General features: G+C 40.8%; 1 protein-coding gene across 23 annotated transcripts in view; it reads left to right on the top strand.

The window, feature by feature from the left end:
• Nucleotides 1-14,311, top strand: part of MICAL2 (microtubule associated monooxygenase, calponin and LIM domain containing 2) — a 185,209-nt gene that overhangs the window by 93,882 nt on the left and 77,016 nt on the right. For 22 of the 23 annotated variants that reach the window (XR_014519398.1, XR_014519399.1, XR_014519400.1 and 19 more), the window contains exons 7-14: nt 168-268; nt 1,603-1,860; nt 2,755-2,870; nt 3,715-3,841; nt 4,336-4,426; nt 4,546-4,693; nt 8,382-8,581; nt 9,576-9,682. Coding sequence is in view for 16 of the 23 variants with exons in the window: in XM_083476265.1 (XP_083332391.1) it covers nt 168-268; nt 1,603-1,860; nt 2,755-2,870; nt 3,715-3,841; nt 4,336-4,426; nt 4,546-4,693; nt 8,382-8,581; nt 9,576-9,682 (1,148 nt within the window). In the remaining 7 variants the exon portion in view is untranslated. Of the gene's footprint in view, nt 1-167; nt 269-1,602; nt 1,861-2,754; nt 2,871-3,714; nt 3,842-4,335; nt 4,427-4,545; nt 4,694-8,381; nt 8,582-9,575; nt 9,683-14,311 lie in introns of those variants that run through there. The other variant, XR_014519404.1, reaches the window with a different exon arrangement.

The following is a 14,311-nucleotide window of genomic DNA, read 5'->3' as shown; positions in this document are numbered from 1 at the left end:
GTTTCCTCTGGCAAGCTGATATGCTTGTGCAGATTGTACGTTTGTAATAGCATGACATTTGTTCACAAGCTCTTAACCACTGCTGATTTTAATTATGGTTTAAACTGTCATTTGTTGAATGTATTGTGTTTCTGGTGCTTTGTGTGTGAAATATCTTTCTTCCCTAGGAATTGACCTGGAGAATATTGTTTACTATAAAGATAGCACCCACTATTTTGTGATGACTGCAAAAAAGCAGAGCCTTCTGGAGAAGGGCGTCATAATTGATGTAGGTATTCAAATGTGGGTTAAGTCCTTTCTATCATATGCTAGTTTGGAGGGATCCTATAAACCACAGTTTCCTTCTTCAGATGTCACAGGAAGCTGTGGTTTAAGAAAGGTAGCTTCACTTACCCCAGGGGCACAAGAGGAGAGGTGAGGAGGGAGCATGCACTTGGCTAGTGTCCAACCCGATAAACCATGTAATAATCCCAATCAAATAAACCTTTAAATATATACGTATCACTCACACTTTGTATTACCCCAGGAGTGTTGAACTTACATCCTGCAGACCAAATGTGGTCCACCAGGCCATTTTCAGGAAGCCCCACCCACCTGCCCTATCCTGACACTGTATGTGAGTGTGTAGGGGTAGGACTTCAAAAAAACAAGCTCAAAGCTCCCAGTTGTTCCTTGGATCCAGCAAGGTGAGTTCCCACCAGTCCATCAGCTGATGGGTGGATTGCAGCACTCTATTGGGTACCCTGAATTTCCTCCTTCAAACCACAATGATTTGAAGGAGGAGCATAGACACCTGAAGGCAGCCCTGTTTCGGGAAGCTTTTAATGTTTGATGTATTATAGTATTTTAATATTCTTTTGGAAGCCGCCCAGAGTGGCTGGGGAGGCCCAGCCAGATGGGCGGGGTATAAATAATTAATTATTATTATTATTATTATTATTATTATTATTATTATTATTATTATTATTATTATTATTTTATTAGAGGAGAGATCATTCGAAAGCACACTTCCATTCTCTCATCAGCTGATGGGTGAATCTGATCTTACCTTCAACCCCTTCACCTGGATTTAGTGTGAATAAACAAACTGCAGGTTTCCAGGGGGGTGGTTATGACCACAGCACTCCTCCCCCCGTTCTGCTGCTGCTGAGCTCCACAGGGTTAAACCATGGCTTGGCTTAGCATTACATCCAATCCAAGCCTTGTATTCTGCTTTTCCCAGACAAATCATGAGTGGTAAGCCAAGATCAAACCTTGGCTTCAGGCTCATGGTTCATTTGGCATGAGACACAAGATAGGGTCAGGTTCAGACATAACTAAGCCCAACCATGTTTTATCCCTAGGTAGCATGACAGCAAAAGGATCCCTGGTTTAATCTAGTATTGCGTGAAAGCCAGATCATAGTCTCTAAACTTGACTTAAATATACTGAGTAACATAAGATAAATACATCAATACATTTTTAAAAGAAAGAAGTCAGAATATAACCTGAATCTTATCGAACCTTCAGTTCTTCCCATGTGGAATATCATAACCTTTTTTGTGTAGCAGTTGTGCGAACATCCAAAGATCTCTAATGATATAGTTTTGTCTTCCAATGTAGGATTATATTGATACTGAAATGCTACTCTGTGGGGAAAATGTAGACCAAGACAATCTGCTGTCCTATGCAAGAGAAGCTGCCGATTTTGCAACTGATTACCAACTGCCTGCCTTGGATTTTGCAATTAATCACTACGGTCAACCAGATGTAGCCATGTTTGATTTTACTTCCATGTATGCCTCTGAAAATGCTGCATTAATACGAGAGAGACACAGACACCAGCTGTTGGTTGCTCTTGTTGGAGACAGTTTACTAGAGGTAGTGTGTCGTTGTCACCCTTTTTTAAAAAAAAGTTTAGGCAGGGGGCTTCTTTGATACCATGGAACACCTTGGAGATTTTGGCAATTACATATTCAAAGTTGTGCAGCCATGAGAGCTTGAAACTTATTTTTTATTTACAAGCTGGAGTTCCAGGATCTTATGTAAATACCATGGCTTGCACCAGATCATAGTGAGTTTGTTAATTTTAAATAATATGGAACACAAAGATCTTCATTGGGTTGTATCCAGTGCTCCACCCACATAGTTCTGCTGACCCAGTGGGGCTTCAGTTTCCTCTCCTTATCTCCATGTGCCCCCAAATCTGCTCTGGATGTTCCCCCAGCTCTCCAGAGCTGATTGATTGGGGGAGTGGGGTGGGGAGCTGGAGGGGAAAAGAGAGGAGAAGGAGGCTCCATCATGCACATGGAAGTTTGTTTTGCCAGCAGAGCTGCAACATTGGAGAGGGTCCATTGTTCCCAAGAGAATAGAAGTAGGATTTTAATTTTGCCTGTTCAGGCTACAATGAAAAACAATAGGTTTGATTTAGACATGTTAGCTCATGTCGGTGGAATCCCTTACATTCTCCCAGCAAATGGATATAGTCCCTGTGGATCTATAGTTTTTTACTAACTCCACTGCATTCTATGGGCTTTTGTCTTTTCCATTTGGCAGGATGACATATCATATGTGTCTTGTAAGTGGATACTTTAACCAGTCACCACATTAGGGGACATATTGATTAAATGTTCTATGCCAATATGGTGGAGTTGCTGATTTGAAGTATCTAAGAGCAGTTTTCTACCATTCTGAAGAGCACAGTAATAGCTGTGTGGTCATTTCAGAATGATCATGATGTTAGATTTCATCTAATATGTTGATGTTATTTCACAGCCGTTCTGGCCCATGGGCACTGGTTGTGCAAGAGGGTTCCTGGCTGCGTTTGACACAGCGTGGATGGTGAAAAGTTGGGCCCAAGGAAAGCATCCACTTGATATCCTTGCAGAAAGGTTGGCATCTCTTGTTTGTTCTTCCCATGTATTACAGTGAAACCAAGCAAGCTTTGATTTTCCTGGGGCCTGGGTTGATCCATTTTTTTTATTTATTTAAATTTATGTACTGCTTCATTGTAGAACGGCCTCCATTGTAGAATGGCCTCACACAAAAAAGTGAAACAGTAAAATTGTTATTTAAAAAATTATAACCATAATTTAAAACACACAGAAAGTCAGAACCAAAATAGACCAGACTAAGGCAAATAAAAACTCTCACAAACATTAGGAACATCTGGGTAGACATGTCTAAAGAAGAATGTCTTCAGCAGGCTTTGTGTTTTTCTGTTGTGAAGAGCCCTGAGGTCTTTGGATGAAGGGCAGAATACTAAATAAGTAAGTAAGAATCAAAGAGCCGCTGAGTATTTATTAGAGGATGGCATTTTGTGTGTTGGGTAATGAAGGCAAGAGTCTGGACTTAGAGAAAGGGCATATAAGGGCTGAGAAAGCATGTTTGTGGATGTTCGTACTTGGAATCCTCACTGACTAATAATGATTGGGTGAATCTATACCCGATGCTGTTTTGTGGTTGAAGGAGCTGCTTCTTTGTGTGAAGGGGGAAAAATCAAAGCCATATGATCTTGGGTGATGTAATCTTATTTCTTCCTAGCTATTTTCCTGCTTGAGGAAGACATACTTAACGTCTGTCTCAGTTGTTCCCACCCCAGTCGTTTATCATGTTTAGACAATGTGTTCAAGTATTGTGTTCGACATTCTAAATATAGACAGGGAGCACACAAGGTAAAGAAAACACTGTAAGATAGAAAGCACACACTTGCAACCTTTTCTTTTTGCCTTCCAGAGAAAGCATTTATAGGCTCTTACCTCAGACAACACCTGAAAATATCACTAAGAACTTTGACCAGTACACCATTGATCCTGCAACACGTTATCCAAACTTGAACTCAAGTTGTGTTCGACCTCATCAGGTAAGCTGGGGTACATGAGAAGCGCCTGTCTCCAGCTAAGTTCTACTCAAGAGCAGGCCAATTAAAATTAATGAAGCTTAGTTACATCTGCTAATTTCAGAGGGTTTACTCTGAATATGACTAACATTGAATACAACCCACAAGCTCTAGAAAGTAGTGTGAATGCTTACCTATGCTCTGTGAATGACTGACTTTTGTAGAAAGGTCAAGTCACTCAACCTCCAATTCCCTAGATAAAGTAATGTTTGTATAAGCGAAACATTTGAGAGATTTGGAGATACAGACCCAATTAGGATGATCACATCAAACTTTATAAATCATGGTGCTCCTGGTTTATATTCCAGGTTTGAGTCAGAAATTTTGATAACCTTTCATGTTACTTGATGGGAAAACGTTGGCATGACAGGCCTATTTTGAGTCTGAATAATTAGCAGATTGAGAATTCAGGGTTGTTATAGCAAGTATTGTATTTTATGGGGTGTGTCTTTTCTTAGGTGAAGCATCTTTACATTACAAATGAGCTTCAGCCATTCCCTCTAGAAAGAGCAGACTCCATTAGAAGATCAATTGGACTTTCAAGACATGGTATGAAATGCATGTTTTGTTATTATGCTTTTTTACATCCTATAAATGGTGAGGGGAGGGGAGATTTGTAGCTTTGGACAAGTGACTATACATTTATTTTTTAAAATCTGCTATTTCAGAATCTGATATAAGGCCAAACAAGCTTTTAACCTGGTGTCAAAAACAAACAGAAGGATACAGGAATGTTAGTGTCATGGACCTCACTACTTCATGGAGGAGTGGCCTTGCCTTATGTGCAATTATGCATCGCTTCAGACCTGACCTCATGTAAGTTCTTATGTCTTTTATATGTGTAATGCTAGCTAATTGCATGTTCTGCCACCTACAAAAGTATAGACTTGGGTAAAGCCAATCAAAACAGTGAGGAGAGTTTGTTTCCCTTTTTAACATCTTTTTTTTGCAACTAAGCATGTATTTGCTCATTTTTTCCTTTGTGAATGTCTTTGGCTCAGTACTAAAAAAAGTAAAAATGCAAGGTATACAGTTTCCAAGAACTACTACTTGAGATTTTAACTGTATCGTTTTTGCTTACTTTTGTCAGAGTCGGAATTGCTTTTTTTTTAAAGCAAGAAACTGCTATAATGCTTTGCAAATATACATGGGAAGATGATATTTGTGGAAAAAAAGAATCCATAGCTTAACTAGGTCTGTGCCAAAAGGGCTTACTGCAACACAAAACATTCAGGAAATATACACTACCAATTCTTGAATTGGTGTTGGATGACCAACTTGATATGACTTGTTATGATGTTAAGGATCTGAATCCTGGGGAGACATCCGACAGTTGGTTCTATGGGTGTTTCCTTGCCAGTTACGCACAGAGTAGTGTGCTACACCTTCACCTTCACCAGGCCCTTCAAGAATGAGTGTTCATTCTTCTACTGATGATTTGGCAAGGTAAATTTGCCAGGGACTTGGAAGCATTGTTACAAATGTAGAACCTTGGATTTTAAACCCTTTCTGGAAGCTGTCTTTGTATTCCTGCCGTGACTGGATCAGCTCCCAAGTTGGGAGTGATGCAGAAACCACGCAGTTAGTGCCATATGGGGATTTTTTTGGATAGCCTGAACAAAGGATGCTTTAGAATGTGTATGTTAAGCCTCAGGCTCTGTTTTGTATTGTTACCCAAGCCAAAGAATGTGATCTGCCTAAGTAACCTTCTGCCCAGATTAGGGGGCAGTGGAAAAGAAGTCAGGGTTCCTCTCCATGGATTTGTTTTGAGGTGCAGACAGTGTCACAAATATCTGGTCATGCCACTACTAGAGAAATAGTCCTTACTAGCAGATTTAAACACTGTACATCAGGCATGGCCAAACTTGGCCCTCCAGCTGTTTTGGGACTACAACTCCCATCATCCCTAGCTAACAGGACTAGTGGTCAGGGATGATGGGAATTGTAGTCCCAAAAGTTTGGCCATGCCTGCTGTACATGATTGGATGGAGGTGGTTTTGTGTTGTTGTTTTTTTGTCTGACTCATATGAAAGTACACCTTAGAGTTAAAATGGCTGCTTCAGTAAGTAGCCACAAACACCTGAGAACTAACTGGAGGAGGGCTTGTGCTCCACTGTTGTCCCCCTCCCCCTCTTGTCTTTATTGTTGCTGTTGCTTGGGGCAGGAGCAGCCAGGGGCTTTCTAAATTGCTCTGCTCTTGGACTTGATAGGAATACTCCTTAATTCTGAGGGCCTTCTGACAGTTTGTTGAATCCCTTTCTGTTCTTGCTTTCTTATAGTGCTGACAAGGCACTTAGAAAGGTCTGGCTTACCATTTCCCATGGCTTTTATCACCAGTGTGAGAGGGAATGGTTGGAACCAGCAAATGGTAAATGCATCTCTTTAGGAGATAAGGTATGGTGCTGCTAGTTGCCTTGAAGGGGGCAGTAGCGAAGTGGAAGTGGTGAAGGGGGAAGCCTCCTTTGACATGAATTGATCTGTCTGTCTGCAACCTGTTCAGGTTAAGGTGCTCAAGCATGTAATTATTCCTGGATGACAGAGATTACCTAGACCCATTTCAGTCATTATTTGGCTTGGCTTGCGAACTGGAACTGCCTTGGTTGATGACATTTGTTGAGATCTGGACTTCTCATTGCCTATCTCATGGACCATGGTATACTTTTTGGGTGGCCTGTCCTGTTGAACGTGGGAGATGCTGTGCTCAAGGATTTCCATTTCTGTTTGAGGAGTTGAAAGTGGGATGGAGTTTTCTTCTTCATAAATCCATTGCATTTGTTATGGTGCTCTGCAAAGTTCTGTTCTACCCACCATACTATTTAACATCAACATTAAACCGCTAGGAGAGGTTTTCTGGAAGTTGGGATTTAGGTAGCATGAGCATGCTTCTGAAGTCTCACTCTGCCTTTTTCATCTAATGTGGTTAAAGGTTAGATGAGGATGTCTGACTCTGAATTATCCATAGTGAGATGGATGGGTCTTAGTATACTGAAGGTGAATCCAGATAAGAGAGGAGGACTGTTGATTGGTGGTTTAAGCAACCAGGGATGTGGAACTCATCTGCTTTTGGATAGCATTGCATCCTCTCTCAAATATCAGGTTCACCTCTTAGGGATCTTCTTCAATCTGGCATGGTTTATTGATTTATCAAGTTACATGTTGAATATCACCAGCTGTGTCCCTTTCCTGAAAGGAAATCATAAGTATAATGACTAAATCCTTTGAAAGGTGAGGGGAATTCATCCATGTGTAATAGAGCTCAGCCAATGGCATTTCCTTGTTTTCAGAGCTTAATTCTCTGGCTGTAAAAGTGGAGAAATATTTGCTGCAGTTTTGGGAAGTGAGCTGGAGAAATGGTTAAAAATCTTTAGGGGCGGAAGATTTACACTTTGATTTGACAGTAGTGGATGCTCCAACCCTGGCTGCCTTTTAAAGACTTTGCACCACTGTGGCAAACATGCACTCCTAGTGTGCTTCAGGACCATTTCTGATTCCATACCTGTGTGGAAGGATGCGGCATCACAAGATAGCACCTTTTCAGGGTCTATGCCGGTGGGAACAGGGATTGGTATTCTTTTGAAAGGAAGAATATAGCCTTCCCCGCCCCCACCCCCCCCAAAAAATATGACTGAAAAAGTTCATCAGATTTTTTGGGGGGAGGGGCAGAGCATTGTGTCCAGACATGCTGTTGCCATGTTGCAAGCATCAACCTTCCCTGCTAGTATTTGCCATGCTTGTACCAGGGACAGAAATACTTGCAGGTATCCCTCACCTCAATTCCTGTGATAGGAGTTTCAACATATTAGAGTTTGGCACATGTTGTTTCATATAGGTTTTTTGAATTGTGAATTGGTTGTCGTTGTCAGCAGAGAGGTGACCCCTGTTCCGCTCACAGCACTACAGTTTCCAGAGTTGGTTTAACAGGCAATCCCTCTTCCCAGGGGCTCTGGAAATTGTAGCGCTGTGAGGATAATCGGTTTCTCCTAGCAGCTCTCAGCACCCTTTACAAGCTGTAGTTCGCAGGAGTCTTTGGGAGAAGGCATGGTTGTTTAAAGTGGTATGATCCTGATTTGAATGCCTATTGTGGATGGGACTAAGCCACAATTCAAGGTTGTTTCTTTTGCATAAGTGAGGATTGAAGATGAGATGGCCACCTTTCAAGGCCCACCCAGTGAGTTGAAGGCTGAAGTGTGATTTCCACCAAGGGTAGCACTTGGCTGATTCCTAGACCACACATGTTCAGTTTTGCTCAAGGAGGCAACTTTTTCAACCGAATGGAAGTATTTAGATTTAACTAAATCGAAGAGCTTGGTTACTTTCATGTGTTGTTTGGTGGGGGTGCCAATTTTCCTAAACAAAATTTCTCCATGGAGGATTGCAGCAGACTTCTGAAATGGTTACTTATAAAATGTTTCCGAAATAGAAGATATGATTGAAGGGCAGGGCAGGGGAACTAAAATATCAACACTTCTGCAGACTGATGTGCCCCTCTTTTTGAATCCCCAAGTGACTTTGACTCCCTGAATGAAGAAGATGCCGTTGGAAACAACCAGCTGGCGTTTGACATTGCTGAGCGAGAGTTTGGAATTCCCCCCGTCACTACGGGGAAAGAGATGGTGGCTTCTGGAGAGCCTGATAAACTCAGTATGGTCATGTACCTCTCGAAATTCTATGAGCTATTTAGGGGGACACCTCTGAGAGCTGTGGGTAAGTCAATCTAGGTTGCTCTTAAGTCTTAAGAGAAGCCAGCCTTTCACTGTTTTACAGCTTGCCTGATTGACCCTGAAGCCGAGCCAAAGTTTGCCTTGCAGCTCCAATATAACTTGCTCTGGAATGTCCAACTGTAATAGCTGTGTTCTGTAGTTATCCCAGGCTTTAAAAAGAAATGGGGGTGTGATGTCTAATATTGTGAATGGCTTATGCTGCCTTAAACATTTTATCTAGAGCTGGATGACATGGTCATTGCCATTCATCTGTACTTAGTGTCGCTGTAATGTTTCACACAAAGTTGTTGGTTTTGCACTCGTTCACTCCATCCTAACAAGTTAACAAATCTGACTTATGTACCAGGCACCAGGGGTGCTGAGACATGAGGTTTCTCAGTACAGTGGTATCTGTCAGTACCATACCAAAAAGAGAGAGACATATTCCAGTCAATCTTCCACATGGTCCACAGCCACCAGGATTAGAAAGATCTTCCTCCATTCCACCAGTTAAGGGAAGGGAAGTGGTGATGGGAGTGGTAGGCTGGAAGACATCTTCCATATTGATTAACATCTGAACTAGAGAAGAGCTAGGGCAACAGTATTTGATCTCTTAGATTACAAGCTGCTGAAACTTCTATTTACAGGCCAGGTAATACAAATTTCAGTGATACTTGCTAGTGAAGAAGATACAATGGGGAAATCTTAAATTGGCTTATAGGCAAATGAGTGCAATCTCAGGCACACTTAGCTTGAATAAGACCCATTGAATATAGTGATATTAAAAATTTGATAAATAGGAATAAGATTGTGCTATTTGGCTCAGACAGTAATGTTATTTTAAAACACAGTTGAGTAAAATAGAGCTTTTTGCATTTCAGGGTTAAATTTCAAAACATGCTTTATTAAGAGGAGTATTTCCTTAGCCTAATAAGAATGTTCCAGTTGCTGGACAGCATACTTTATATTTATTTATTTATTTATCCATGTTTGAACAGGTGCTACGGATAAGCGAAATGGAGAAAGAAAGGATCTTTGTTCAGCAAAATCATCCAACTTCAATAACTACATGAATTTAACTTTTCCAAGGAAGAGAATACCTAAAGTAAGCATCCTATAACTTCAGTAGCTCTGTCCTTTTAAAAAAAGCAATTATAAACCAAATTAATAGATGCTTGTGTTCATCAAAGAGATATTAGTTATGATAGCCAAAACAGAATTTTGTATTCAGAGACATTATGTACAGTACAGTACTCAGCTGGCCTTTGGTTTGATCCAGCAAAGCAGTTCCCAGGCTTGTTTGCAGAATACTTTCCTCTAGAAATTCACTGCAGCATTTGTGGGTGGTGAATTGGGGGTGGGTGGTGAGATCTTACTTATTAGGGGCAGTCGTTACTGGCTATGTCTTTGCCGAAGTGGCCTTTGCTAAAAGCTTCTGTAGCAGCAGAGTTCCTCTTTGGTTTTCTGTTGGTACTTAACCCCACACATTGCCCCATTGGACTGTGAGGCCACAGAGAGCTTCCTTATATTGAGCCACATCATTTGTCCATCTAGTTAGGTGAGATTATCTTGGTTATTTACTGGGCCAAGTAAGATAAACTTCATTGTTTATATTCCAAATGTGAAGTTTCTTCAGCATGCAACAAAATGTTCTGATTCAGTAAATTTGTTTTCGTCTTCGTGTGAGGGTATTATTTTTGATTGTGTCAAATCAAATGCACACTTTCCTTTGCTTTAATTTCCACTTTTTGGGGGTTAGAATTTTATTATTTTCTGTTTTCGTGGCAATCTCAGAATGCAAAACTGAGACTTCACCTTAATGCTGGAAGAGAAATGGGTAAAATGTCTCTGTTGTTTTAAGAGGGTCATGGATGAAGCATGAAAAGGTTAGGAAATATTATTTTGCCAACTTATAAAATCCTTGTCTGCATTTAAAATTACCTCAGCTGGGTCTTTTGAAACACACTAAATTGTTCTAGGAAGAATTTACTCAGAACTAAGTATAAGATCATTCTTATGTTGCCCATTCTATAAATAACATCCTCAAATCATATGAGCACTTAGCTACCAAGCAGTTACCTCATGCCCTTTTTAGGAAACAGCATTTCTTCGCTCAGCCATGCAAACAGAGCTGGCACATTTACTCAACAGAAGCCTAACTGACAAAAATCAAATTTTCCAGGAGAGAAAGAATACCACACCCTCGTAAAGCAAACTTCCAGCAGATTGTTTTGCTAAAAAACTGATATGGTATTTTTCAAGGTGTCACTTAACAACTTTTTTGTTCATGGACAATTCAGTCGTTACAACACTGCACACTTCTGTCCTGTTTATATTAGTGCTGGACATTAATAATAACCTGAATTAAAAATTCATATTTAACCCATATTCATTACCCCCCCCAGTTTTCTTGTTCTTAACTGGACAATAAAAATGTAAATAATATTGTATTTATTAATTAAGAGGGCCCAACAGAACTAATTTCATGTAAAAGATTAGAATTAAGCAAAATCCTTCTCAGAGCCTTACAATTTAAATCTAACTTTATCACCTAAGGGTTGTTGGATCCAGAAATCCTTTGGGTAGAATGCTTACTCACAAAACAATCCCACTAATGGAAAGTTTGGAGGTGGGTTTTGTCAGTTTCTTTCCCCCCTACAGCCAGTTGCACCCCCTGAAAATATTATTTGGTGGGTTGTGTATTAGAAATGGATGGAGCTTGTAGGGGGTAAGGAGAATTGGTGAAGATATCCCCTTTCCTTCAACAACAAGAGCTTTTGCTGGATTAGAGAGCACTTTGTATCCTAATCCATGTATCTACCAATAATCATTTTGATCCCAACAAAATCTAATATGGTTCTAGGAAAATGAGAACCTTCATTTTTAAGGAAGTCTTTTTTAGACCTCTGCAATCTCAGGGGCATTAAGTAGAAAGAAAAAATAATGGCATGGGGTGGTGTCTAACTATGCCCACCTTTGCACAATGCCTTTAAAGCACTCTGATACTGCTTTTTAAACAGCCATGGTTTCCACCAAATAATTCTGGTTGCTGTAGTTTAGGGATGCACAGAGCTACAATTCTTATAGTTACCTAGGAAGAGATTTATTGTTAAATCACTCCAGGAATTATAGGCCTGGGCAGGTACTAGGGGTCTCCTAACAACTCTCAACAACCTTAACAAACTACAGCTCCTAGAATTCTTTGGGGGGGGGGGGAGAGCCATGACTGCTAAAAGTGGTATTGTCGTGCTTTGAATGTATGGTGTTAAGGGGGCCTAAGTCGTACTCAGAGTAGCAACTTAAACCCATGGATTTGGTGCTGTGGCCTAAACCACTGAGCACCTGGAGCTTGCCGATCAGAAGGTCGGCCGTTTGAATCCCCACAACGGGATGAACTCCCGTTGTTCTGTCCCAGCTTCTGCCAACCTAGCAGTTCGAAAGCATACTAGTGTGAGTAGATAAATAGGTACCACTGCAGTGGGAAGGTAAATGGTGTTTCCTTGCGCTCTGGCTTCCGTCACTGTTCCATTGCGTTTAGTCATGTTGGCCACATGACCCGGAAAGCTGTCTGCAGACAAATGCTGGCTCCCTTGGCCTGAAGCAAGATGAGCGCTGCACCCCATAGTCGCCTTTGACTGGACTTAGCTGTCCAGGATTCCTTTACCTTTACCTTATTCTGAGGATGACTTAGTTGAATAGCACCCACTGTCAATAAGTTGATAAAAAGCATGACTGTAGAATAGTTCAAACGAAGCATATCATCTGGAATACTACCTAGTAATTGTTTAATTTTGTCAGTATCACCGATTTTCAATTAACCATTGTTATTGAAATGGCTATCACAAGCACCGCTTGTTAAAAATGTAGACTGGCATCTGTGGGGAGAAGTTATTCAACTAATGGCACACTTTTACAGCATTTGTGATATGTAGGGGGAAATGTTTCTACATGTTCCACCTGCAGCTTATCTCTTTGTTTTTATTCATTTGTTAGCAGCAGATCTTTTCTGTACTGCATAAAGATCTGAATTTTCTAATTCCTATGTCAGTCATATTCAGCAGTAAGGAGAGACAGAAATCCATTCACCAAAGACTCCTGTTCAAGACTCCAGATAAGATGTGTTCTATTGTCCCGTGAGAGGGAACATACGAACTCCGGCAGAACAAATTGTGCCACCGCAGTGTTTAGTCTTGTTAGGCTGACTAATGCTTACACCGAACACGATGCTTTGTTAGTGAGAGCCGGTACTTGGAAGACGTAGTACTTAACATACTGTCATCCGTTTCTCTTTCTTTGGGATCAGCCCAAAAGTTAGGGTTGAGATCATTCTTGATTCCTTACACCATGATTTATTATAAGCAGTGGAAATGTAAAAAGGAAGCCCTTGTTTCTTTGATCTTGCTCTCTCCCTCCGCCCCTGCTCAATGCCAGCAGTGCAGATTACAAGGCTGCAGCCTGTGGTTGGTCTTGACATTTGCAGGAACACAGACACGTTACATATTTTTTTCCAGCAAAAATGTTTGGTGTGCTTTAAGAAAAGAAAAATTGAAACACAATACCAGTCAAGCCAGAGCCTATAACATGTTTGTTGGGTGCTGTAACGTTTTGCTCACCAGTTCGTATAGCAGATAATTTCTCATGTCTGAGAATTAAATCTGTAGATCCACGCAGGGCCTGAATCAGGCAGCACTAGAGTTCTAATCCTCTGAGCTCAGTTACCACAACTGAATGATGAGCTTAAAAGTTATATGTGCTTCACTGCCACAGTACATTTTGCCTCCGAAGTCCTGCCTAAAGCAACACACTCAGATGCTTTGTAGCATTAGAAAGCTGAGGAGTCTAGACTTCTATAAGCGTTGGTTATTATGAAAGCATTTGTTATGTAATTCTGACTCGTTTGAAAGAACTCTTGGCTTTGGTCTGAACTAATGTGTCTGAGGCCTCTGGCGTAGCCTTTAATCCACGGACGAGCCTCGGACAAAGTATTTCTCCCAGCTTTTATTTCCTCCATTTGTAAAATGGGAATTGTTATGGGAGTTATGTGATTTCAGGGCCTTATGGAGCTGATCACATAATGACTGCAAACCACTTTGCACATTTGAGCTGCAACCCTGAATACAGCACATGCCCCCATTTATTTCAGTGGTACAGAAACACTTGCAGGATTGCTGTGATACCATAAGCTTCTTGAAGGCATATCTAGCCATTGTCAGCAAACTGAATGCCAAGTTCTTAGTTCATCAGACTGGTATAGTGGCTAGTGCTGGCCTTGGTTTTTGGGAATCCATACTGAAATATTGACTTAGGCAGTTCAGTTGGTGACCTTGTTTGCCCAACAAAACCATCCTTTCCAGGTGTTTGCAAAGCTAAAATCTGCTGAAGACTAGAATGCAAATGGTTTAAAATTAGTTTATGAATAAGAGTTATCTTGGCATTAATTCATAATGAGGCACCAAGTATATAGGATCAGCCTATGTTAAAGGTACAAGGAGGAATTGAAGGACCAGTTCAATGAATTTGTTGCACACATGCCTAATGCTACTTGAGAAATCTCAGATTCCAGCTGTCCCCGATGGAATGTGCTGTTGCTCAAATTTGACTTTCATGATACCTGAAAATGATGATCTAATTTTCATTGATAAATTTTTTTATGGCTGCTGTGCTGGCCCTAGGTAGCCATTCTGGAAGTTGATAGCCTAAAGCTATTAATGAGGCCTGTTTCACAAGGAGCAAA

This window comes from Podarcis liolepis (genome assembly GCF_965112155.1).
Source record: "Podarcis liolepis genome assembly, chromosome: 1".
Classification (NCBI taxonomy): domain Eukaryota; kingdom Metazoa; phylum Chordata; class Lepidosauria; order Squamata; family Lacertidae; genus Podarcis; species Podarcis liolepis.
The sequence above is the reverse complement of the archived record's forward strand: the minus strand, read 5'-3'. Positions and strand labels throughout refer to the sequence as shown.